Source organism: Chelonus insularis, unplaced genomic scaffold, assembly GCF_013357705.1.
Source record: "Chelonus insularis isolate UGA/USDA-ARS -01 unplaced genomic scaffold, ASM1335770v1 contig_324_pilon, whole genome shotgun sequence".
In the NCBI taxonomy this organism is placed as follows: Eukaryota; Metazoa; Arthropoda; class Insecta; order Hymenoptera; family Braconidae; genus Chelonus; species Chelonus insularis.
In genome coordinates, this window is record NW_023276494.1 from 411,977 (window position 1) to 439,749 (window position 27,773).

The following is a 27,773-nucleotide window of genomic DNA, read 5'->3' on the forward strand; positions in this document are numbered from 1 at the left end:
GTTCAACTACTTATTTTTTTTAATTTAAACTGAATTTAAAATTAAAACTGAAAATAATAACAAGTTTATTCGTGTAAGAATAAATATTAATTTTGCAAAATTCTATTTCAACTTGATTGTATTTATTAAAAAATAAATGATAAAAATTCTATTATATTCTGACATATCATAAATTCACTCTTTTGAATATCAAAAAATTTTATATTTTTGATACTTCAAAGCAATAGAAGAAAGATTCCTTGCTTGTCAGACAAAGTCTCTTCTATATAAAATTATCAAAGCAGAAAAATCAGACAGTATTTTTAAATTTTTCACCACTACAGTATGTAACATCATGCTCCTATCAAAAATGTATTTTTCATGTGTAAAATATAGAAACTATTTGTATGAAAGCATCGAAAAAAAAATGGTATAATTTTTTCTGTCAATAACAAACAAATTCCAGCAATATACAATCGTAATAAAAAATAAATAAATCATACTTCGACGGTTTAAAAAATATTACTGGCAATTTAAAATACACAAAATACAATAAATATCACATCGAGTTGAGGTAACAAAAAAAAACAACAAAAATATTAGCATTAAATCAATAGACACAAATGTATAGCAATCAAAATATTTTCTTGAACTCTTCTAAATGCAAAATTTCCGCATAATTTCATTTGCTAAAATTTCTCGGAAAGATTGGATATTTTTATATCTTTAATTAATTGATGAAAATTAAATACAAGTGCATCCCTAATGAAAAAACGATCTCAAACTTGTCTCAGAGGGGATAAAAACTCGTTGGTTTAGTAAGTAGAAAGAGGATGACGTTTCGCATACGACGCACTCGACTAAGTGAAGATAGAGCGATAGAGAGTGGAGGGAAAATCCCTGAAGCGTCAGTACTAATTGCTAAATGCTAATGTGTGCATACATTTTACGTTATATAGAGTACAGGTAAAGGGGGGAAGGAGGGTAAAACACGAATACGACGCGCCCACTTTCCACAGACACCTTGTACTTTTATTATATCCCGATGGATATGCGAGTATATATACAACACTCTACCAGAAGGTGCCACTCGGCAAGATCGAGTTTATTACTACGTTTTGCACGATGGGGGAGTAGAGACGATTCTACTCAGCAGGGAGTCATTTGAATACGCCACATTTCACTCCAGTCATTCCAATCAAGCCATAAGTGGAATCATCACCAATTCATCATCGTCTTTTTAGTTTTGTATAAATTTTCCTAATGGATAAAAATGCTTTTGACATACAACAGCTCAACGTTCTCAGATAATTGTATTTAAGCGTCGAGTGAATAATTTATCCAGAATACTAGACTCTACTCTACTCCTTTCAATTATATACATTAATAGAAAATGATTAAATGCTAAATAATCATCAGGAAAATATCTTTGTTTGCTGAAAAGTAATCTTTAAAACCTACGGTTATTCATTTTTTTTTTTATTCATATTTAAATGTTGATGATGTGGATAAAAAATAATTGCAATGTTGAAATGAAAGATTTTTATGTTAAAAAATAATTGTGTTGAATTTGTTTTCCAGTGAAATGTATGTCAAAAATAATTTTCAATGACTACAAAACACAGGTAACTGAAGAAGATTAAAAATTTGTATGTTGAATAGAAGAATATGAATTCAAGAGAGAGAGAGAAAAAAATTTCTTTTCAGTAATATTTAGTTTTGTTTAAAAATGCAAACCTCATACATCAATTGCATTCTTTTTAAAGAGTATCCTGCAAGTTACTGTCGAGGAATTGAGTTGTAAAGCTGAAAGAGAAACTTTTTACGAAAAATTAAGATAACTTGATAAATTAAAACCATATAAGGTTTTTTGACCCCGAAACCTCAACTCGTAAGCAAAATGAAGAAAACTAAAGTTTATCTTTATTTCATCAAAGAGATATATAACTTCAAAAGATTAAAAGATTTTTTATCGCTCGTTTTACTGTAATTTTACAGAATATAGATGTAAATAAAGAACTAAAAGCTAAGATTTAAAAAAAAAAATTTTTTGAAATACAAAGTTGGAACATTTAAATACATATTTTTAAATATCTATTTAATGATTATAATTAAAATTACAAATTATAAGCTGTGTTTATATTTACATTACTCTATTGTTGAAATTATTTCCAATATAATACATTTAGCAGACCAACTTTGTGAATTTACATAATTAAATAAAATGGAGATGTTCAGTTATGTAGAGAAGATAATGACATCAAATATGAATTTGATATACACTGAAGAGATGTAAATTAGTTGCAACATTAGTGAAGATAGACAAGCACTTTTTGTAATAATATAAAATACAATGTAATGGAAAGTTAATTATTGTTGCATTTATTATAACTAATGATGAAACCTATTTTTAAGAGAAATTAATATTACAGTAATGTTTAATAGCTGTAGAATTAAATAAAAATTATTATTGATATCGATTTTCATTAATAAACAAAAATTCTCATTATTGCTATTTGTTATTGAATAAATATTTACTATGGTTGTTGACATTACCGATAATAATTAATTTTTCAAAAAGACCACAGTGTGGTGGCTCCTCAACGGAGCTTTCTTCAAACTTTTCACCAGCTCAGTCAATAAAGCAGAAACCTCTAAAAAAACTTATCCAAGACATTTAAATCCTATCATTAAAATTTAGCCTTCAATCAATATTTCAAGTAAAACCAATTATTATTCAATAAAAATATAGTGAAACAATTCAGAGTGATTGAAACAATTTCCATTAGCTTCTTTTGGGACGAAAACATGAAGTAATCATTAAAGCAAAACATCACATGTGCAACACTAAAAAGTTGAGAGATCATTTTTCATAATAAGCTTATGAAAGTATAAATATGGAAGCTAAAACTTGATATCTACTAAATTATTCATGTGTAGAATATTGACTGAGCACAGATCAAACGCGGACAAGTGACCATGTAAATAAGTCAAGGCTTTCAAGAGACCCTTACCCAGTTTCTCCATAATAGGAGGTAGATTACCATCGATGATTGTTCTCCTCGAGCATTAAACAAATTTTTATTTTTTAAACAACTTGTCTGATAAACAAACAACGTCTTTGAAGCTCACAGAAAGTCATCTAGCTATCAGATGTTATGAATATTTAACGAACGCATCAAAGAATTGTTGTGAATGACAACAAAAGAGTAAAATAATGATGCTTAAATATTGTTCTAAACATCAAAGTAGATCATAGAGCTATTATCTTACTGAGGATATTGCTATTAATCAATCTTTTGACTAAAAATGGACAATAAAGACCAGAAAGAGCAAGCTGTTGACTAAGCTATTGACCATGACATGCATCTCAGAGCCAAGGAGATCGGGAAAAGAACCACTTTGTATATTATACCATGACCAGAATGCCAAAATCGCCAAGACGACTGCCAGTGATATCGGACTACCATCATCTGCTAAGAATCATCGATGCCACGACCTCTCTAACCTTCCTTGATACATTCTGCACTTTCTCTTCTCACGATTTTTGCCATTTATAGTAAGGGGACAATGATTTTTGCTGGGGATTATCTTTAATTCCTTTCAGGATTGGTTTAAAAATAACTTGAAGTTATTCTTGAACTCCAAAATTTTTTATATGGTGAAATGATCACAATAAATGCTCTGAAAAGTTGGATAATATTTTCACAATCTTTCTGGAAAGCTTGAAAAACATTCCAATGCATTGACTGAATTCAGACAAATTATTAAAATTATTTTCACTAATAGTAAAAGTGAAAATTTTTGAAGTATGTTTAAGCCATTAAATGTGTATGGTTTCTTAAATGTTTATGAATTCTTGACGTTTCGTTGAATATTAAAAAAATTTACATTCCAAGGAAGGATGAATAATCTTTCTCAGAAATACTGGAAATTTTTCGGTGAATAAGTATGTTATTTTCCAATATTAAACTGATAACTGAGCAATAAAAAATTGAAATAAATATCTAAATTGGTTTTAAAAAAAGTAGAAATTCAAAAATTATGAAAGCAAATTTCTTACACTTAGCTATCATTTTCTTAAAAAAAAAAATCTTGCTTAAATAAACAATTAAAATAGAACACTATTTCTGCAAAGAATCGATAAATTTCTGGTTAAATAATTACAACACTAGAAAACGTTATAATTTTAGTCATAAGATTTTCCTCAATAATTTCCCAATAAAAGCCTGAAGATTCGAGGCTCCAGTTACATTTTTAAATTAGTGGGTGTGAAAGTAGGTCGAAAATCGTGTTTAGTAAGATTCCAAGCGCGGAAAGACGTCAAACAAACGTTACAAGATTGTCAATCCCCACCAGATGAATTCCATGGACCAAAGAGAATAATCGGTTGACTCGAAATCTAAAGATATTCTCTCGCTTGGTATACATTTCCGTACGTATTCTCTGTTGATGATTCTCCTCTTCGAATTCTTATTCTTATTCTAAGCCATCAGTATAGGGGTCAAAAGGGGGTGAAGGGGGTAGTTAAAGTGCACATTGGCGGCGAATTCGTGGCTCGAGGCTTTTCTCGAAACGTTTGAGACGATCAGAGGAAGGGATATCTTGTTGGGAAGCTTCCCGGATTGTTGCCAGTCGTGAGTCAACGTACAACTTAGAAGCACCACTTCACCGCTTATTACGATACACTCGAATACGTGAGTGATCAAGTGTAATTTTAATTAAATATTTTATTGAATGGATTGCAAAACATTATTTGTTCGTTAAATAATAATTATATTTGTTGTGCTATCTCTACTTTAATTAATTGAATTTTATCAAACTTTTGTTGAAAAATAATTTAAATATTTATCCATTGAAAATTCTTCTAACTAATTGAACTCATTGTTTTATAATTAACTTTATTGTGAATTAAATAATTATTGGACTACTTTCTTCAGCTTTTAAATTGCAATTAGATTTTTTCGCCACTATTGATTACAATTATTAATATTAAAATAATATAAAAAATTTTAATTTATTAAAGTATCAAAATCGTTTGATTGATTTGAACTAACTGTTTGTTCTTTCATTTTTTCTCTAATTAATGAACACATAGTGTTGATAAACATTGAAAATAAATATGAGAAAATTGACCTTACATTGAACTGGTATTTTTAGATTAATTGAATGATGGAATTCAAGTAATTAATCACCAAAATGACCATTTCGATGCTTTATTGTATTCTAAAATGACTGCCTAACCCAAAAAGGTTCGGTGGTGTTTCTTTAGTTGCTTTGCCGTTCAGTATTACCTCCACCCTCAAAAGTAAAGTAAAAATAACTTACCCACAGCTTTAACTCCACGTAACTTTACTATACTCCATAGATATATCCTCTGAAATAATAAAAATAAGTTATATTAATTACATAAAATAAACAAAGGCATGCTAAATATCATTGAAACTTAAACTAACAAATATGAACTTTATTGCTATTATTTTTCACCCATAAATTATAATAATGCTAGGAAACCGTTAACTCTTAATAACTGATCATATTCCATCAATACCTGTAATTTTAAGCTGTCATATAATTTAAAAAATTTATTTCTTTCTCAATACTTGATTATTTCCTACCGATAACTCCGAAAAAAGAATTCTCTATTATTATAAATATGAAAAAAATTATTCTTACTGCTAATTAATTGATAATGATTTAAATAAGAAAAGAGAAAAGAAATTGAACTTTGAAAGCAGGTATTTCTTGTTATCCTGAAAGGTCATATAATAATATCCATTTAGTGCAGATTTGTCCATAATTAATTCTATTTATTATGCAATTGTTGATTTAAATTGCATTAGAATGCACTAGAACTTTCTGATATAAGATTTATCAGGGCGTAGCCCGGGTTCTTTCCACAGCCAAGACCTTCCTCTAAAAATACTCTGCCTCACACGTTTGCTAATTATATACTGGTCCAGAAGTGAATGCACGGCTGTTTAAAATGTTATTTACTCGATAAAATATATTTAAACCTGAAGAATTTTTTTTAATATCAAATTTCATAGATACTATGTGAGCTCAAAGTTCATAAATAATATTTTCTAGTCTAATTCCGTTCAATAGAGTATTTTTAACTATCTTTCAAACATGCATGAACATATTCAATATTTTTTTTGTTTTTAAATGATCTTTAAAGAAATAAAAATTATTACATTTACAGATTTTTTTTGAGAAACTAGAAAAACAAAACCGTCACCATGGACGCGATCAAGAAGAAAATGCAGGGAATGAAGTTAGAGAAGGATAATGCGATGGATCGTGCCCTGCTGTGTGAGCAACAGGCACGCGATGCCAATGCACGGGCAGAAAAGGTGCATATGTTTTTTTTTTCTTATTCGATATAGCTTGTATTCAAAATTATTAAAATGAATATTCTCATGAATTGTTTTTTTCTAATCTTTAACATATGAACTCTCTTAAATCCATAATTTAGATTCAAGTCAATAAGTTCTGATAAAAGTTAATTTGTTCTTCAAAATTTAGTACTTAATTGTGATAAATCAAAATTTCAAAACAAACCTATTAAATACTATTGATTATCTTAGTTATGCATTTACCTAATTCTATTCTGTCAATAATGTTGATTATTTTTTAATGACATTGTTATAATAAGTGGACATTAATAATCAATATAAAATTACATTTCATCAATCATTAGGCAGAAGAAGAGGCTCGAGCTCTTCAGAAAAAAATCCAGACCATTGAAAATGAGCTTGATCAGACTCAAGAAGCTCTCATGCAAGTCAATGCCAAACTCGAAGAGAAGGACAAAGCTCTCCAGAATGTAAGTAGTGAAAGCAATTCTTTCTATCCATACACACAATAATCAAACATTTTCCATCATTCAGTGATCATGTTCATAACTTTTCCAACAATCGAGCGTACCTGTGAAATGAAAAACAGTTATCTTAAAGTCAGTTAACCAAATTCAATCTAGCCATCATTCAGTAGCATGAATAGATTGAAAATAAGAAAAAAATACATTTGAAAAAGTATTCATTACCGACATAAATGAGTATTCAAGGTTTTATTTTGATTGACAATGAACTTTTAAATATATTTTCAATAAATTGATCATGATAAAGACATAAAAAAAATGGAGGCGTATGTAAATATAGCCGGTGAAAACATTGAATGATATATTATCATCATTTATTATTGCTGAGTAAAAATTTATATATGTTTCAATTGTTCTTGTACTAAGAATTTGTTTAAGCATCAAATAATAAGAAACATATCTTTTCGATAATTAAAAAAATGCCCGAAACTGTAAACGACGCGATGACGCTCCAAACGACGCTGAACCTACAACTGCACTGCACATGGCGTCATCACGTTCCCGCGTGTCCGAACACTGGCGTGCTGCCACCTGTCTGTCACCCATGAAACTTGATTTTGAAGAAGTAGTTTATGCTTAGGCCGCAAATGGCGCTGTGATCGCCCAAATTTTGAGTTGCTCAAGGGTGGGAGTAGGGGAGTTAAAACTGCGTGAGAGATTTACACGCACACAGTGATGCGACGTCAAGTCGTGTGTTACCATTTAAACATTTCATTGAGGGTAGAGGAAAGAAGTAGGCGAAGGGGCAGAAGGCGGCGTGTAATAACGGCAACAGAATAAACGTGTACAGAAAGAGGTAGTGACAGACAAAATGGCGGTGTGCCTAGTGCAGTGCTAGTAGTAGTAGTGTTGGGGTCAGTAGGTTGGTAGGGAGAACGGAAGAAAAGACCCTGAAAGACATGAATCAACGATTAGCATCAACTACCCGACGTCGTGGTCATCAACACCATCCTCGAAATACCACGAAACGACGACTTGACATCGCCAGCGGAGGACCCGCGCAGTGTGGCCTTGCTGGTGTTGACACTAATCAAAGTTCGCAAAATTCAACATCTGACAGTTCCCAGCTGGATAATAAACCCGACAAGTGTCATAATCCTTCGGATCATTCCCCAAGCGTTGATAATTGTCAAGGGAAGCCGATTGGTAACGAGTCTAATAACTCGGATGGACCAATTGAGCCTAGGCCCGCGCAGTGTGGCCTTGCTGGTGTTGACACTAATCAAAGTTCGCAAAATTCAACATCTGACAGTTCCCAGCTGGATAATAAACCCGACAAGTGTCATAATCCTTCGGATCATTCCCCAAGCGTTGATAATTGTCAAGGGAAGCCGATTGGTAACGAGTCTAATAACTCGGATGGACCAATTGAGCCTAGGCCCGCGCAGTGTGGCCGATCCAAGGATCTTGCCAAGTCAGTCAGTCGTTTTGAAAAAAATCAATCGTCAAATCAACCAACCAACAACAAAATAAAACATGATAATGACCAATTGAATAATAAAAAACTGGACAATGTTGACAATAAAGCTGTTGACAGTTTTAATAAGAACCAAGAGTCTGAGCACGCGGTCGCAAGGGCTCGAGGTGATGGTCATTCAGATGATGATGAAAATCAGAATGACGACGATCCTGAGCTTCTTGAGCTTGCCAAACTCAGGTGTCCAAGTGAACGAACTGAAGTTCAAGCTGAACGCGAAGCCAGAAGAAAAAAAAGGTGTGCTGATTACCCCGGCCTAGCTTTTGGATCATCGATTTTTTCCTCCGATACCATGATGAAGTTTAATCTCATCAGATGTGAACTCCAGAATATCTCAGGCAATCAGCTAAGGCGGGTCAGTATTACAAAATTTTAAAAATCTCAATCATTCGTTTACAACCACGTGGTCTATGGTAACCTTGATCTCATGACGTCACAGTATGAACTTTTAGGTCAACTGTCATGAGTAAATGCAAACAATTCTTTATATTTAATTTTAATTCTTATCAAGACTTATGTACGTATTCTGGGATATTCAACGGATCTTAGTGGAGACCGTACACTTTGTTTTACTTGCCAACAACTTTTCTCTTACGATTTAAATAAAAATGTGCGGGAAATAAATTCATCGTAATTCGTAACTCGTGATTATTTTTATAAAAATCTTAATCTTTTTGATGATTTTTATTAGTAAAAATTCGTCTTTATTTATTTTGCAAATATTCATTTCTAATTATCATTTTTTTTAATTTCAAATACTTGTGAATAATAATTGAAATCGGATTATTGTCGCGTACTTTGTTCTAGTTACTTTCATTTTACAAAATTTATACATTTTTTATTATAGAATAACTTATTACGATATACACTTACATTTATTTAAATTAAATAACGTCAATAAAAAAATTCAGGATAATTTTGACGAATTATTTGATAAGAAGAATCTTAATTTAAAGTAATTTATATTATATACAATAAAAATTTATTACAAACTTAAATAAAATAGCACAATTATTTCAGAAAAATTGTTATTCTTTTAACAAATTTTTAAATGATAACAGTAATCAAATTTACGTCAAAATTATTTATCAGCAATAAATTATTCGACGTTGAGTTATAAAATATTTTTTTACAATCACTTGAAATCTTAAATATAAACAAAACATATTTAGATAAATGCATTTCATGGTTCAAATGATTTCATTTTTTTTTGAAAATAAAGTTTCAATCAATTCTTATCAAATAATTACCCTAAACTTAATTCATGACAATATAATTTTAAATTACTAGCTCTCCCCACTATATCTCAAGGTTTGACGAGGGAAACGTGGTGTTGTGGTGTGGTGGATTGAGCTAAAAATATTAAACACCAACGTGATCCAGTGACTTTAGAATATAACTCAGAGGAATTGCGTAAGCAGCATGACCACATATATTTGACCATGCATAAGTTCATAAGTGCTATGAAAAGCCAACAATTCCACTTATGCTTTGGTGTATTTGTTCATCCTATTTAATTTTTTTTGCACTCAAAGGTCATTTGTGTGCATAAAGTTCTTTATCATGCTCACGATAGTCAAAATGAGTGCAGACACCTACACTAATACACTAAGAATTTAAAACATTGCTCTGAATAAATTTAATTGACTCTTTGGAAGGTTTAGTTCTATCAATGCCAAAGTATAGACCTACATTTTCTCAACATCAGAACATTTTTATGACTCTTTTATCAAGTATTTAATTTTGATCTATTGATTTTATAATTTTTAACAATTCATGATGTTTTGTGGAAAATAAAACCAATAAGAACTTGATTAACTTAACTAATTTACAAAATTTAATTGATTTGTTTAATAAAAAAATTAGATTGAAATTTCTTTGCCAATGTTGAGTTGAAATAACTATGTTATTGAAACGAAAGGTCAATACAACAGTCCATTGCTCGATGATTCCTCGAATACTCGTTCAATATTTTTGGCTACTTTCCAGAGGATGTTCAAACAATGTTTTAGTATTGCTTCTTTCAGCTGTTAATATATACATACGCTATAAATAAGTTGTCAAAATATAAAAATGAAAATATTTCGTTCTTTCAAGTAATATTGTTACTACTTTCGTAATTGAGTCATTAAAAATATTCACAGAATTCTATTTTATTGCTTTCGTTGAGTGAAATTTTCTCATACAGCAAATAATAAACATAAATGGGAATTTGAAACAAAGTGATGTTAAGCTAAAATTTCATTTAAACAATAAATTCTCTCCAAGATATTTTAGAAAATTCCGTAGGATTATCTTGTCAAATCCTTACTCAAAATTCTTTTGTATGCATAAGTACACTGAACTTGAATCAGCAACCTAAATCCAACCTTGGGGTTGGTTAACAAAAGTCAATTTAAAAAGTAATTGTTCGTACCTGGTATTGGTAGATTTAAAAATTGATCTAATACCAACCGTACATACATACCGACCATGACTCATTTTCTTTCAAATAGATATTTGTACACTTGTCAAGGTAGTCAGGTCTTTAAAGTCCCACAGGACATCACAATGTAGGACTTGGCATAATTTAGTTAATTCTGAGCCTTACTAAAGTTGTAGCAATTAGGACTTATTAGATACCTGGTTTATGGTACCTGCATCTATGTCAAATATGGCATTGTATAGATTGATACCTATAGATCCTTTCCTGACTTAAAGCATTGTTACCATTGAGCCATCAATGTTAAAGACCTTTTTGAAAAGTCGACAGCCTTCTATTGTCCGATTTTTGCCAAAATCTATGGTAATTCCATTTTATGAGTTGACACTTGGTACCTGAAGGAAGAGAACAATTCAATTTTTCTCATTTATTTAAATAATAGAAATTATTTGAATATTTTTTTAAAAGTATTATCATCAAACATTTTAATCTTCAATTGATACTCACTTCTTTTGTTTAAAACTTGATTAGTAAAACTCTTCGAATATTATTTATTTATGATTTTTGTTTATCAAAGAATGGAATATTATAATCAGTTTTATAATCTTTTAAAATCTTTTAAAAACATGTTGTTTTGTTAAAGTTGGATAAATGAAGGAAATTCATTTATAGGATTAATTAAGAATTGATTAGATTACTTTGATAGTAATAATATATGATTAAATGAATATAAAATAACTTCAATATAGAATAAATAAATTTTTGGTTAAAGTAATAAAAAATAATTTACCATTAAAACTAAATTATCAAAAATTTTAATTTTTAAAAAATTATTAGTAATAAATTCTTAAAATTACTTTAATGGCATTTATCAATATAATTAATTGTCATGAGCATTATTTTATAGGTTAGATTATGACTATCATCTATTATGATAAAACCAATACGAAATTACATAAATTTAGTATGACAAAGAATATATTTTTTTCCATGAGTCACTAAAACAAATTTGAAATCGAAATATTTCAAACACACATCGATGACGTAATAGTAAAATAGATTGTGATTATTACACGTTCCTGAACATTAGAATCAATCTCTCAGCAATTGAGAATACATGTAATCGTATGAGTAAGCTTCTAGTGAGGGGGCAGAGGGAACGAGGCGAATAAAGAGTTAACTAATCAGTTCAACTTACAGAGGGTCGATTGTAAACAAGTCTCCCACACTTTAGAGACATGAAAGCCATATAAATTCACCCGGACATCGAGAATCCAAGTGAGACGAGGACAATGTTCGAATTGTTTGCCAATTCAAACGAATGGGCGCGCTCAGCCACGGGCGCGGTATTTCCGGGGCTTCCTTATGCCGCGTCACGCCAACTAGCGGGCATTCATAACAAATCTTGCCAATTAATTACCTAAAAAATCAATCGGCATAGTTATCTGATACATAAAGCAGAAAATGAGTTATTAATTTTTTATAAAAAATTATAATAAAAATGAAGTTAATAAATTGAAAAATAATTGCGGGGACCATATGGGACTATTTTGTGTAAGTAGTCATTGACTAAATACGAGGGCACTACTTCTAAACCTATAGATGCGCATGCGCTACGCGTCTGGTAACTGGAGACCGCCATTTTAATCGGAACCACCAGTCAGTGGTCGCTCGTGTACTACACTTTGGAGTATAGTCACAACTACCATTCACTCTTGATCGTTTAAACGAGGGGGAACTGTTAAAAAAAATAAATATAAAACGTTGGAAATAGTTAATATCTAAATCCGGTGTAGTAATAACCGAAAGTTGTTTGATTAAGTGATTGAATAAGTGTTGAAAAAATTCATAGGGACTCTAAAAAAAATGGCGGGGCAAGTGCAGGGCACAATTCTCGACGTCCTTAAGAAGAAAATGCGACAAACGAAAGAAGAAATGGAAAAATATAAGGATGAGTGTGAAGAATATCACAAGAGATTACAGAGAGAAATGGCGCGTCGTGAAGAAGTGAGTGATAAAAAGTCTTTTTTTGATACTTTTGAATCATTATGTGGAGTATTTGGAATTTTTTTACGACCACTTGATGGTTTCTAGACTACAGCAACGTCTCTAAGTTTTAGGGAAAAAATGAAAAACATAAAAAACTTGATCTAAACTGGGTCCCGGCGTCTACGTAGGATCGATAGTGCGTGTCAGGTCTTCTCGTCGTCAAGCTGAGGCTCTCGAGTGACTAGAGTTCAGGGGAGGGGTACACGCGTATTCCTCCTCCTCCCCCATACATTCTTGTTTCAAAATTTACCGACCGGCATGACCCTGAAAAGTGCCAACTTTTTCCTATCCTTCATCTCCGCCCCTTCGGTCCCCTTTTTAACCTGTTTTTTGATTCTTTCGAGTCAAAACACCACAAAACACATCAATAAACTTTTTTGCTGGAAATTCTATCGATAATATTTAGGTGTTGTGATCAGCTTGACAATTTTTCCTACATAGAATTCATGAGAAGTCTTCTCTGTTGAAGGTTTTGACAATTTTATTGAAAAAGTATAATAGAATAAAAGGCAGACAATAAATAAACTGTTTGATTCGGTTTAAAAATAGTCTATCTGAGCATTTTTTATTACGCATTTCATATATAGAAGTAACAAAAGATGTATTTCAATATAGATTTTTAACAGATTCATTCCAGAAAAATATTCGAAAGAATTTAATTTGAGTATTATGATGTTGGTTCATTATAACATCTTTATTCGAAGTTCAGTAAATGACAAGTTTTTTTGCTGTTTATGACAATTTTTTAATTAAACCGTTGTATAAAAAATTCTTCAAAGGAAATCACTGACATTTCTAATAAAAATTCGATAAAATCAAGATCAAAGTTAAATCTACACAACTGGTAGATATAGATTGTTGCGACATAAAAGGAAGTGGCAGTAATACAGATTTGCTGCTAAAATAGGAGCAATCGATAAGTAATTTAGGGAGAAGTTGAAGTTGTATTATTTAAAAAACAGCATAGTCGAATTGCCCTAGAAATTGCAATCAGTTTCGAGTGAATTCTCATTTTTATCGATTTTTTTTTCTGTTGAAATTGTTGACCACAGTAGTCTCCACATCCTCAATACATTCTGATAATGGATATTCATTCTATTCTTCAATTTACCAAGGTCTTGAATAATCAAAACGCATTTTTTAAATATTTTAAATACTTTTCCTCAAAGTAAAATATTTTATTTATCAAAAAAATATGAAATTAATTAGAAGGTATTTATTTTAAAATTGTTTAAAATGATCAGTTGACCATCACGAATAGCTAGCTATCATCATTTATAAATAAACCTACGTTGATTGCAAATTATATGTTAGAAATGAAGTAATGTAATTTGTTTAACATTACAGTACTTTAGTCAACATTGTTAAAAATTTTTTACTTGTTTTAATCAGCATTCAATGGAGCATTAAATGAAAGAAAAACTCTAATAGCTCATTAAAAAATTTCATCTATATCTTTTTCTCAAGTTCAAACAAAGATTGCTAGATAGAAAACCAGAAATCCTGAAAGAGGAAGCGAAAACTTAACCGGCTTTGCCTACGAAGCATGGAATCCAGTAATCACTGTAATTGGTCACGCATTCACACGCAAACACGATCGGTCAAATCATTTTTCTTTCTCTGGGATTTTAACTAAACATTATTGGACATGTTCAACTACAGGTCTTCATAAATAGAGATAAACTTTATTTCCATTTATTTCAACTTCAACAATTTTTATCCTTTTCTATAGCAGTCTCTAGTACTATTTTAATGGTCTCAAATATTTAAACAATATTGGAACAAATTATTTTTTCAAACGATTTGAAGTTGAAAAATTATTCATCAATGGTCAAGTAAAGACAAATAAATAGACGATGTAACTGGAGATGAATTCAATCAATGATACAAAGTATATATTTTACAGAGCAAACAAACCTCTCTAGGTATTTCGTACTATTCATTGACATCATGGAAAATATCTCATTACATTTAAATATTGATTACGTATTTTTCTTTCAGTTAACTTTATTACCAATCCTTATTTCTTTATCATCAGAATAATCATCATGATAACGATAATCATCAACATTGAAAAAAATGATGAAACTCACGGAACTTGACCCAAGAACTACCGGTTTGGAATTTTAAATTCGTGACTGAATTTACTTGTAAACAATTCGAGGCCGCAAATATTCAACATACTCAACATACTCATAATCCTTTCACTTATGCAATGTCAAATATTTGTCTTTTAATGTTTATACATATTTTTTAATCATTATTTTATCGTTCAGCAGTTTTATACTGAGTAAATAATTAATTTACTGACAACTACTAAAAGAAAATTCTCCATATTAAAGTGATTCATACAAAAGTATGAAAATTATTTAAAACAATTAATAAATGTGTGTTCAGTAATGAGAGATAAAACTTAAAACAAAATAATTATGCAAATTATCTAAATGATTTAGCGAAGAAGTGAATAATTAAAAAATAATTGATTGAAAATATTTGAAAAGAAAATTAAAATAGTGTTATTAACACACACGTGGATTTTACATGGCAATTTTACGAACAATTCATTGGCGTATGTTTCTCAAGTATTTAATTGAAGGTAACTGAACCTCAGGCTATTCATCGTACTCGGACGAATTGACTCTAATTGTACACACACGTAATAGTTACTCGAGTATCGTCACTGCCACGTTAATAGACTGGCTTGCATAATTTTCAACATAAGAACAGTCTAATTATTACCTATATACGTTATCGAAAATGACTCATAATTTTCTTAATATATATATCCTCGAATTTTCTTTTAAAAAAAACCATCTTAATTATTATTATGGCAACATTTAATCATTAGCTTATTAAAATATTATTTTTTTGATTAATTAAATCAGCTGAACTAATTATTCGACAATTGAGTTAATTAGAGATCAAAAGACAACATTTTCCTGTCATCAATTAAAAGTGTTATTTAATTTGAGGTTTTGAAAAATATTCTTGGATAAATTGATGGACATAATGCTTAATTATCATTAAAACAGATGGAGAACACTATGGGAAACTCACTAAGCGTGTAATGGTGGTCGTGAGTGCAAATGCCACGGATTTCCGGACTGATTACGGAAAGAGAAATGATGTGGTTTCGCTCGATTCCATTTTTGTGTCGTTTTTATATGACTTTGACAATAGACATGGGTGGGGTTCATTTAAATACATCTATTATTCTTCAAATAATGTAAATATGTATCACTATACACTGAATCATTTAAAAAAACAATTACTTACGATTAAAAAAAAATTTTTTTTCTTTTTTCAGGCTGAATCTGAGGTTGCTGCCCTCAATCGTCGTATTCAATTGCTTGAGGAAGATCTTGAGAGATCCGAGGAACGTTTAGCAACAGCTACTGCTAAGCTTGCTGAAGCTTCTCAAGCAGCCGATGAGAGTGAACGGTACAATTATCTTTCTGAATTGCTTAAAGATAAAAATATTACTCCAGAAATGATATTTGATGGTATCTTGACTGCTGATCTTTTCTAATAATTCATGCCAGTTGTTCAGTATTTAAAAATTCAGTCAAGATTCATTTGATATTTTTACTTCAAAACATTCCAAGAGAAAATTGAAATATTCAATGGCGAATTATAAAGAAAATTTTAATATTCGAAATACGTAGATGAGAAATGGTATTATTTCATATGCTCATAGAAAACGATCTCAACACTGTCTAATTAATCTAGTCTTTCCACTCCAATTAACTACATAATTTAATTATTCTTATTATTTTATTGCTTCAATAATTTTTCGTGTTAATATCTTGCAATTAAATTTCTATTAAAAAAAATTCTTCATTATTCATAATTAATTTTTGTATGGAAAGAAAAAAAAATATTTTCATCAAAAAATGTTAAAGAAACTGTAAATTCTGATAGCCTTACATCCTCATTCTCATCTACGTATGAAACATCTACGCTTCGTCATCATTCTCGATTTACCATTTTGGTAATACAGACTTGAGACGATGTGTAAGAAATCCACACTGCCCTTCAATGACCAAGAGAAGAGTCTCAAGTCTTGCACGCCTTTCACTAACACGCACATTTTCTTATCATTAAGATCGTGTGTTTGCACGGCTGACTTGTGCTTGGTGATTCACCAAGATGTTAGCAGATGACTGTCGAGAATCAACGTAATAAGGCTCAGTCCTACCACGACATTCCTTTTTTTTTTACTAATTATATTCCTCATAATTTATCACAAAATTATATTACTTATGAGGTTCGAGAAAATATTTTAGTTTATCTTGGTCATTGAACGACATGGAAATATCAATTTTTTTGATTTTTTAAATTAAGATAACATTACTAATATTCCAATAAAAAATTTACATGGAAAAAGTTTTATTTTTTGTTGATAATCCGACTATTCACAGTTAGTTAAGTAAATAAAATGTAATCTTTGTTTTGTTTATAGTACATATAAATTGTTTCATGATTTAGTATCATGTGAATCAACTTGAACATTATCAAATGTTGATTAGACTATAAAAATAGAGTACATTTACTTCTAGTTTAACAATAAAAAAAGAATAATCGACATTTTTATCGCGTGCTAATTTCATAACCTAAAACAATTGTTGAGTTATCTCGTTAAGACATTTTATTATTATATTATGAGCTCATGCTCTTCTTTCAAGTATTACTAATGAATATTATTTTTCAAAGTCGTGATAAATTTGATTGAATTTTTTTCAATAGACATTTATTATAAATTTACGTATAAAAAAATAATCGCTTTTTTATACATTTAATATTTATGATTTTTAAATTGAAATAATCAAAATTTATTTGAAAAAATTTATAATCTTTTTTCCATGTAAGAAAGACTAGCGTTGGAAGCACGGAAAAAAAAAATAAATCACAAAAAAAAAAGAAAAAAAGAAAAAATACAAAAAAATAATAAATCACAAAAAAACAAATTAAAAAAAAAATAAAATAATAATAAATCATATTTCAATTGTAAATCAATTCGTGATTCGATTCAAAGTCACATTGATTTTTAAATAAATTAAAACAATAAAAGCCTTATGTTTTATGCATCACTTATGTCCATTTTAAGAGTACTCAACTTCCGGTTCATTCATTATTATTACTATTCCGTTTAATATTTCAATTTATTATAAATATTACAATAATTATTATCATTATTATTATTATTCATATAGTTAGAACACTATCTCGTCTTTTATTCATTAAATTCCTCGTTGATTGATCAATTAAAATACCTCAACATTACGATATATGTGATGCATCATCAGAAAAACTTTCTCTCTGATAAAAATAAGGCTTTAAGACTTTATAAAGTGTAATAAATGAAATATACTTCCAACGCAAGTGCATTGTTTAATAACTAAAAAAAAAAAATTAAAAACATGAATAGAATACGCAAGGCCCTTGAAAATCGCACAAACATGGAAGATGACCGAGTTGCTGCTTTAGAACAACAGCTGGCACAGGCCAAATTAATTGCTGAAGAGGCGGATAAGAAGTACGAGGAGGTGGGTTTTTCGCGATGATAATCAACCTTCTTTTTTGTATATATAAATCTAAAAGTGATCTCAGTATTTTTCCAATACACAATAAATAATTACTAGAATCAATAAAAATTTGAACAAACAATATTTATTGATATTGTTAACTAGATTTTAATGATTTATTTTGAAATCTATTAAGAAGAATGATTATATTATTTGATAACAAGTATTTAGGAAATATACTATTGATCGCTTTTAAGATAATTTTCCAGGAAGTCATCAGTAGCAGAGCTGAATCAACGAATCCCTACTAGTATTAAAAATAATATTCTTTATAAGTAGAACTAATTGTAAATTCTATTCTTTTATTGATAATATAAAGCGCCCGGAAGATTCTTGAGAACCGCAGTTTGGCTGATGAAGAACGTATGGATGCTCTTGAAAATCAATTGAAGGAGGCTAGATTCCTTGCAGAAGAAGCTGACAAGAAATATGATGAGGTTCGAGAACCTGCAAAAATTTCGCGTGGCTGCAGTGATAATGGTTCCTAGTCGATAGTAAAGTGCCTAACCCTAACTCGCTGTGTGTTCCTCGCTGTGTCACTTGTCTGACACAAATTGAATTTTTTCATATTAAAAAATTACATAAATTGCCAGTTACCTCATTGGCTGTGCTCAGTTTTCGCACCGTGGCATTACAGTTCATATTATTAATTGTGAAAATTATTCTTATCACTTCCATTACTTTTTCTCAATATTTCTCTGGTGCTGATGCTTATCATATGGCTGATGATGATAATTATGAGAAAAGTGATCAAAAGCGTGTGAATACAAATCAGAAGTGCGTGGGTTCGAATTATTTATGGTAAAAATTCACCATAATTATTTGTTATTTTTGTAAAGTATAAAATAGTGATTTCAGTGGAAATAGTGAAGGTTTTTTAATCAAAATTAATTCTTTGCGATCAAAAAGAACCGTATTCGGAAGAATATTCATTATTTTAATTTAAAATTTTTTAATCATATTATTTATGATAGACTTATTGATGTGTGGCGACACTTTACAAAACGACGTTTAAACTTGAACAGATGACTATATTTTACTTACATAAACGTAAAGACAATAAACGTCGTGATGAAAAAAAATAGGTCAGCGGCCTAAATAGAAAATAATTCGTAATTAGTTATTAATTATAGTTATAGAATAAATAATTGAATAATAATTTTAATTACAATGCAAATTAATTTCTCTTTAAATAGTGTTTTTAGAATTGTTGCCAAATCATTTGAATTTTTACAAATTGTTAAATCTGTGCTGTGATGCAATTTTAAACAAAAGTAAAATGATTTTTCATGATAGGGAAATTTTAGGAAATAAATTTTTTAAAATTGTTATTAGAATCATATTTCCAAACAATTAGTTATGCAGTATATTATGTTATGTCGTGTTTAATTATTATTGACACTCAATCAACATCTTTATTGAACGAGTGGGCAACAAAACATAGAGGCAAGTCGGGAAATTAGAATAAAATAAATATCATGACGGAGAAAATAATTGGCAACGATAATAGATTAAATTTTAAATATATATTTTTTAATCTTTACTTTAAAAAAAAAAATAAAGCAGGTTGGATGTTATGTTGTGAGGAATTGCAGTTACAACAATACTAATATTCTTATAGAAAGAACTAATGAAAATTGTATTTTTCAATTAGTCAATTAATATTATACATAGCTATTAATACCAATTTACATTTGTAACACTCTAATCTTTAGGGTTTCAAGCTGTCTGCAGATTGATTTGATTATTAAAATTTTTTAACAGCATCCGTGTGGATTTCCAATTGATTCTTAACCCCCCAACATTTATTATTTTTATTTAATATTTGAATTATTTAACTTGCTTTCAAATTCAACAAAATCAGTCTTCATCCTTGTGTATTTTTTTTTCAAAAGTGTCAAATTTATTTATGTGAATGAATTAAAAATTCACTAAAAGTCTTGGCGAGTAAATTCGAAGACTGCTTTTGTAAGAAAAAGTGAATTGAAAGAATTTAAAATTAAAAAAAAATACAATAAATAAGGAAAAACTATGTCATTAAATTAGGTCGCCCGTAAATTGGCTATGGTTGAAGCTGATCTTGAACGTGCTGAGGAGCGTGCTGAAGCTGGAGAATCGTAAGCATCGTTCACAATCAGTTGCCTGATTGATTTATGCCTTCAAGCTTTAGATATTGTGATTTGATTGTTGCCAATTTATCATGCGTCAGCTGTTTGTCACTAGTCTTCGTGTATTAGTGACTTACATCTAATATATCATAGTTGGTAATCCCTAATGATTTCGTATGTCTGACATTCCATTGATCCTCTTAGCTTATCATTTTTTTAAATTCCTCAAATATCGTTAATCTCCTGTAATTTTTTTATTTTGTTAGTTGTAATTAATTATTTATTTAACAGCTCACAAACGGATCCAGAGCAGATGAAGAATCAAAAGAACACAGTTTTTTTTAGCTTTAGTATTCGCATGATTATGATATATTGTTTACTTTTGATTTATTTATTTAACATTTTTGTTTAATTTTATATGTATTTATTGATGTGCGCATGGTGTGTTGGTTGTTAATCGTAGGTTTCAAGAAAACTAGTCATGATGGAGCAGGATCTTCAACGTGCTGAAGAAAAAGCTGAACTTTCTGAGGCGTAAGTTAATGCTTGCATGATTTTTTAACTTCAGTAGAATTGCTTATTGTTTATATAAAATTCCACTATTTTGATATTTGACTATGTTTTATTAATTTTTTTTCAATAATTTGCAGAAAAATTGTCGAATTGGAGGAGGAATTACGTGTTGTTGGCAACAACTTGAAATCTCTTGAAGTTTCAGAAGAAAAGGTATATTCATTTTTCTTCTTAATCAAATATAAAATCATGAATTAGATAACTTGAAGTATATAAAATAATTTTAGTTGAAAATTAATTAAAAACAATGACAACATCCAAATTTTGATTTTAAAAGTTTATCAAAAAATTTATTCAGTCATAATAAATAGAAAAGTGATTGACATAATAAAAATAATTATTGAAATTAGTTTCTCAGTATTTCAGAATAATAAAATAAGACTTTGAAAATAAATATAAAATGAAATATTTATCAAAATAATATTTGCTCAGGCTAATCAACGTGAAGAGGAATACAAGAATCAAATTAAGACTCTCACCACTCGTCTAAAGGAGGTACAAAAATTCGCGAGTGCCTTTCTTTGCACGGTTTTATCGCGTGCTTATCTCGAACATATTGCAACTAGCAAATAACAAACGTTGATGTGTTTGATTTTAACTTGTTAGAATGATAATAACAATGATCGATTATTAATATATTTTAGAAATCTAGATGAAAAACAAATTAGAGCAGAAATGCAACTATTATTTATATTAAATAATATAACGCTTTGATTTTATACTAACTCAATGTTTTTGTTTTCTGTTTGTTATGCGTTTCACTAAAAATTAGGCAACACAAAGGGAAGAAACATTCGAAGGCCAAGTGAAGATTCTTGATAGCCAGCTGAAAGAGGTAATCTATCAGTTCAAAATTCGATAAATTGAAAATAAATCATCATCACATTTCATTATTTTATTTCAACTTCTTCATTATTTGAAGCATAAATTTTATCATAAAAAATAAATGGTCGTAATTTCTCTTTGGAGAGACATGTAGTAATTTTTGAGATGGTATTTACTTTGATGGAGAAAGGATTGGCAATACATCAAAAGGTATTTTTGTTTAATATGTGAAGAGAAACGAATTATGTAACCATTTTATAATGATGATCTAATGCATTACAAGAGATATTCTGGCAAAGATTAAAATTAAATTACATGTGATATTTATAAATTATAAACTATGAAAGAATGTTTGCAATGCTTTATATTTGAGTCATAATATTTTTATTTTTCATTTCTCATGCTATAGTATCTCTAAAAATATGTTTTTACAAATAATTTAACAACTTAATACCTTCGATTGATGTTTGGATTTCATTTCAATAAATTTAAGATGCACGGTTTGATTTGCTACAATTTTAAAAAATTATCAATTTTGAATTAAGTAAAATTAATTGTATGATTTTCAATGTAAAACAAAAGGTCATAAAAAAGTAGAGGATAAAGTAAAATGAATATTAAAAGAATTTCAAAATTGATAATTTAAAACAAAACACAAATAAACTGATTGACTAATTCAAAAATAATATTTCAGGCTGAAGCACGTGCTGAATTTGCTGAGAGATCAGTTCAAAAACTCCAGAAGGAGGTCGACAGGCTCGAGGGTATGTATTCGTCAATTAATTTAGTAATTACAATAATAATCATGAAGAATAGGTACACTTCAATCAGTTCTAAATCTAATTCAAATTATAAGATGTCAATACCAGGAACAAGAAACAACAGTTCCCTTTATCATCCTTACTCCTACCTCACTACAATCAAATAATCATTCTACAAGCAAATTTTCATAACATGTGATTTTTGAAAACAATTGACAATAATTTTTTAAACCATTTTTAATTCTACTTATTAATTAAACATTAATTCTGGTTTTTATTATAAATTATACCTGTAGTTGTTTAATTTAACGCCTTAATTCGCTGCCAAAAAATGTTTTTTCGAGTGTTGTGAGTGCTTAACAAGTAATATTTACAGACGACCTTGCAACCGAGAGAGTGAAAAACAAAGTGCTCCAGGAGGAGATGGAAGCAACTCTGCATGACATCCAGAATATGTAGATATGGATGTTTTTCACGGTGGAATTTAAGATATTACTGAAAAACATCTAATTATCTTATTAATTAATAGCACACTCTAATTATGGTGCAAAATCCTCTTAGAAAACGACAAAAAAACCATAAAATCCTGAAATGTTGACATACAGGACATAAGTTTTTCTTTTTTTTTATAAATAAGCTCATTAGATGTCCCTTTCGTTGAGACAAGAAAAAATTAAAATTGAAAATTCCAATGCTCCACCGTCCAATGAATGTCTGATGCATGATTGTGAATAATTGAATGAATGTAATAAAATATTATAAACAATATTACACGACGAACGTAATGAGAGAATGAAATTAAATACTTCATGGAAATTTAAGAATTAAGTCTATGAAAAGTAATAATAATGAAAAAAAAAATTAATCAGTAATAATATGGGGCAATAACCTGCGTAAGAAAACAAAATAATCTAATATTAAACGTCCACTTATCGTATTAGCGAAGGTCAAGCAATTATATTTCGTAACATTCCAGTTTTTAAATCGCCTTCTGATAAATTTAAAATCAACGTTTAAATAGAAAAAAAAGACATTTAAATGAACTTCGCTCAATAATGCATAAATTTTTTATAAATTGTAAAATTTTACAAAACTATATTACATTTGATATTTTGTATAAATATAATAATTAATTACTTTACATAATTAATTATTACATTTTTTTTCTTGAGTTTGTTAAACTTAATCTTTTGTTTAGTATTTACTGCCTTATCTAAATTATGAAGATATAAAAAAAAAAATTAAAGTAATATTTATCAATGCCCATTAATTTTCTTACAAAAAAAAAATATAGCACAAAGGGCAATGTTTATTTTTATTCTATTTTGATGATTCATTCTATCAAGTAATCAATTATTGATTAAAATATTTCATCTCTATTTAATAGAAATATGAATAATTTGAAAACAAGAATAAATAAACTAATAAATTTAAATTCAACTGAATATTTAGTCGGTTTAAAGTAAAGCTATAAATGAAGATCAATTTACTTAATAATTAATTAATTAATAATTAAATGAATGAATTGATGATGCTGAGAATGATGATAATAACACTAATATCATTGTAATATTAATTATATATTGCTATTATTATTATAAATTTGTTTATAATATATTATATATATTTTCATTTTGAAAAGTGTGTGCATTTTTTTTTATTTATTTTCCTTTTGTTAATAACTATTAATTATAATTACAACAATTATTATTTTTTTTTTTTCTTATCATTTATATTATTATTTTTTTAAACTAACTATCGTTGTGATTGCTGTGATAGCTGAAACGTTAACAAAAATTATTATCAATTTTTCTTATAATTAAATGTGTTATCCTGCATGGAAGACGATGTTTTTTACATGTGGTAATGTATAATATTGACAAACGTCAACAGAAGGTGAGTGAAGAATACATAACACATAGTACTCATTCTTTTACTACTTTTTTCCACAGAATATATGCTTTTAACTTTGAAGAAGACACTTGCATACTTAATAGCAACATACAATGGACATGACACATTCTGTCTTTCAATGAAAATTTTTCTTTTCATCATTCACTATTATTTTCACTCTTCAGACATTATTTTTATATTTTTTCCAGTTTATTGTTATCATTAATATTCATTCTGCAGATATATTCTATTGTTGAATATTAGTAAGGAAGTTAAACTTATTGATTAAATAAGTTAACAGAAAATTTGAAATTAATTCAATTGTTACAACTAAATAAGTAGGAAATGAAAATAAGTACATTAGAGAATAACTAGCAATGTGCATATGTACAACTGAGACTTAAAGTTTATTTGAAATAGATAATGAGGTTTTTAGAACAAAAAGACATGTTATAGTTTATTTTAAATATAATCTGTTTATTGAAAAATATCTTTGTATAATAGTATTAAAAAATTATAGATCCAATATGCTTTGAACTTTTCTAGATTTAATTATTTTTTAAAATCATCTTTCTTATTTTTTATTTTCATGTTTTTTAATACAATTTTATTTTTAAACGAAACAGACAGCTTATTTAGGCGGAAAGTAGATAATAAAATAATAAAATAGATGCTTATTAACCCACTTTAACATCTGAACTGCTTCCAGATGAAATGTTAGTCGAGAAAGAGAAGTACAAGGAGATTGGTGATGGCCTGGATGTAGCATTTGAAGAGCTCTACGGAATTTAAAGCACGTCTATAGAAATCCTAACTATTTTTAATGCTTTTTTGCAATTTCGCTTGCTCTAATGCTTCCGTAAGTCAATGCCCTGTAGAATTTTTTGCTCTTCCCTGACCCTAACGGAATGTAAAGAGAATATATAAAATATCAACGTTTAAAAAATGACCATTTTTCAATATTACCACTATTTTATCATGTTTATTTTACTTTATTCCTGTAAAATATAATTGTATCATTATTGAATATTTTTATAAACTATTTCAGACGAGCTCGTACACGAGAAGGAAAAATACAAATATATCTGCGACGATTTGGATCTCACTTTCACCGAATTGGTTGGTTAAAATTTTGGATCAACTCAATTATGAAGACTACATCATCTCATCTTCTTGTTTACACTTTAACTATAATTATAATTGTTTAAAAATTATTATTATTGTTATAGTATTGACTATCACATTACAACGCAATCGGAGCAATATGAACATCCAACAAATATTTGTTTAAACTTTTTTTCTGGTCATGTTACTTTTACTTGTATTACTGTAATTAAAGTTAATATATTAAACAATATTTTGTGATTTATTTATGCCTTATTCTTTTTTTATATTTTATCTCCAATATCTGAATATAATTGACTATTAGTAAGCCATTTATTGTAAGAATATTATACTAAAATCCTCAAATAAATTTATTCATTAACCCATGTTAACAAATAATGTATTTTTTAACAGATTAATCTTACTTTATATTTCCAATAATCCATATCATCTTAATCATTGTGCTTATAACAATATACTTATTCTTCTAGCAAAATCATAATTACTTTATTCAATTCTATCTAAAATACTAAGATTATTAACAACCATGCTTGACTAATTAACAATTCTCCTTTCCTCTTTTTATTTCTAGATGAGCTGACGAATGAGCGCAGTAAGTACAAAGCCATTGCGGAAGAGATGGATCAGACATTTGCTGACCTCGCAGGATATTAACGAGGATTATTTTGAGTGTGAATAAAAATGATTACACGCTCATTCGAATCACTGCCATCATAATCAAGCTGTTCTGAGAAGAAACTATCACAATTCATCGTCCAAACACCTTTTTCAATGGGAAATTGACGAAATTGATTATCCAATGATCCAATGACTATTAATTAATGATTATGATTAATATCTTGTTATTCATTAACTCAATTACATATTTGTTCGAATTTTATATGGCTTTTATTGTACTGCAAAACATAATTGAATGAAAAATAAGTCCACTACAAAGCAGATGTAGCTTTTATATAAGTTTCAATACATTAGATTTAAGTACTCTGTCTAATTACTAAATAAAGCCATCAATTAGTTGATGAACATTCCAAACACTTTTTCGATAAGACTCTTACAAGACAATTGCTTTCGCTACATTTTTGCTACGAAAATATTAAACTTCATTTTTAACTGATTCAAAATATTTCAATTATTTCAAATGACTAGCTAAAAAAAATATTCTCTATGCTTTTTGTGTATCATAAAAAAAGCTATTTTTAAAAAAAAAAATTCCATTAATGTATTATATATTTAATGAACCAATTGATCAATACAGTTACTTTATTTCAAATCAAAATTAAATATTTATTAAAATAATAAATTGATATATATTCAGTAACATTCGAAATAATATTATTTAATACGATTGTAATGCTATGTACATTTTCTAAAAATAATTTTTCCATAATTTAATCGTTTTTATAAAATTTATTGTTCACTTATACATTTATTTAATACTTGAATGACAAAAAAATAAGTTTTTAATGTTTAAAAAATTAAGTATACCTTTTATCGCCGAGTGCCTACCCTCAGTGATAAGAATGTAATGAATAAGAAACAATCTCACGCGTCCTCATGGAAGATAGATTGATCAAATAAATACTAAATTCCATCATCAATGAAAAAAAAAAAAAAAGATTTTTCTAATGAAAATGTTAAGAATAATATGGAACTGAATAAAATGTGAAGAATTAAAAACAAAAAATAATGTATATTTTATTCCAATACACAAATAGATATTCTAGAAAAAAAAATTTATTATCTAGACTACTGTAAGATAAATTGCTCAAGTGGCTTAAAGTCTATTATTAAATTTATTACTTTTTATCTTATTTAAAGTTTTTATCTATATTCTTTACTTGTCTATTAATTTTAAACTATTATTAATATTCAGCAAAAAAAATTGAATTTTATAAATTTCTTCAAGAATTTAATTTACATTTAAATTAATTAGCAAATGAATATTAGTCATCAAGAATGAAGAAATATAATCATGAGCTTTATTCAATAAATAAAAAGTTAGCTAAATTAATGTATATCTATAAATATTATTTACATATTTATCATTTATCTGAAAAACAATACGATATTCGAAATCACGAAATTTTATGTAG

The 27,773-nt window shown here is 28.5% G+C and overlaps 2 protein-coding genes across 29 annotated transcripts in view; one reads left to right on the plus strand and one right to left on the minus strand.

Annotated features, from left to right (window-relative positions):
- LOC118065906 (uncharacterized) overlaps positions 1–5,349 on the minus strand; it is a 122,545-nt gene extending 117,196 nt beyond the window's left edge. Inside the window, exon 1 of the mRNA XM_035081515.1 lies at positions 5,308–5,349. The gene's annotated coding sequence lies outside the window, so the exon portion shown is untranslated. The remainder of the gene's footprint in view (positions 1–5,307) is intronic.
- Tm1 (tropomyosin 1) lies at positions 4,525–26,712 on the plus strand. Of its 28 annotated transcripts, none has more exons than XM_035081499.1 (11): positions 4,525–4,676; positions 6,185–6,335; positions 6,683–6,808; positions 16,118–16,251; positions 18,239–18,356; positions 20,442–20,512; positions 21,154–21,229; positions 21,509–21,571; positions 22,596–22,665; positions 25,265–25,414; positions 25,604–25,690. In XM_035081499.1, exons 2-10 carry the CDS (start codon positions 6,222–6,224, stop codon positions 25,345–25,347), a joined length of 855 nt encoding a protein of 284 aa, XP_034937390.1. In that variant the 5' UTR covers positions 4,525–4,676; positions 6,185–6,221; the 3' UTR covers positions 25,348–25,414; positions 25,604–25,690. The 28 variants fall into 28 exon arrangements, with proteins under 28 accessions (XP_034937390.1, XP_034937395.1, XP_034937388.1 ...); XM_035081504.1 differs by lacking the exon at positions 20,442–20,512 and adding an exon at positions 20,967–21,037; XM_035081497.1 differs by lacking the exon at positions 18,239–18,356 and adding an exon at positions 18,715–18,832.
- Positions 26,713–27,773: the final 1,061 nt, after the last annotated feature.

Bases quoted from the DNA above. Each gene is read 5' to 3' on its own strand.
- Tm1 (XM_035081489.1), top strand. From the start codon at position 7,762: ATGAATCAACGATTAGCATCAACTACCCGACGTCGTGGTCATCAACAC. The intron at 18,833-20,441 runs GTTCGAGAACCT...TCATTAAATTAG, and splicing joins CTGACAAGAAATATGATGAG to GTCGCCCGTAAATTGGCTAT. The intron at 21,912-22,595 runs GTAATCTATCAG...ATAATATTTCAG, and splicing joins TTGATAGCCAGCTGAAAGAG to GCTGAAGCACGTGCTGAATT.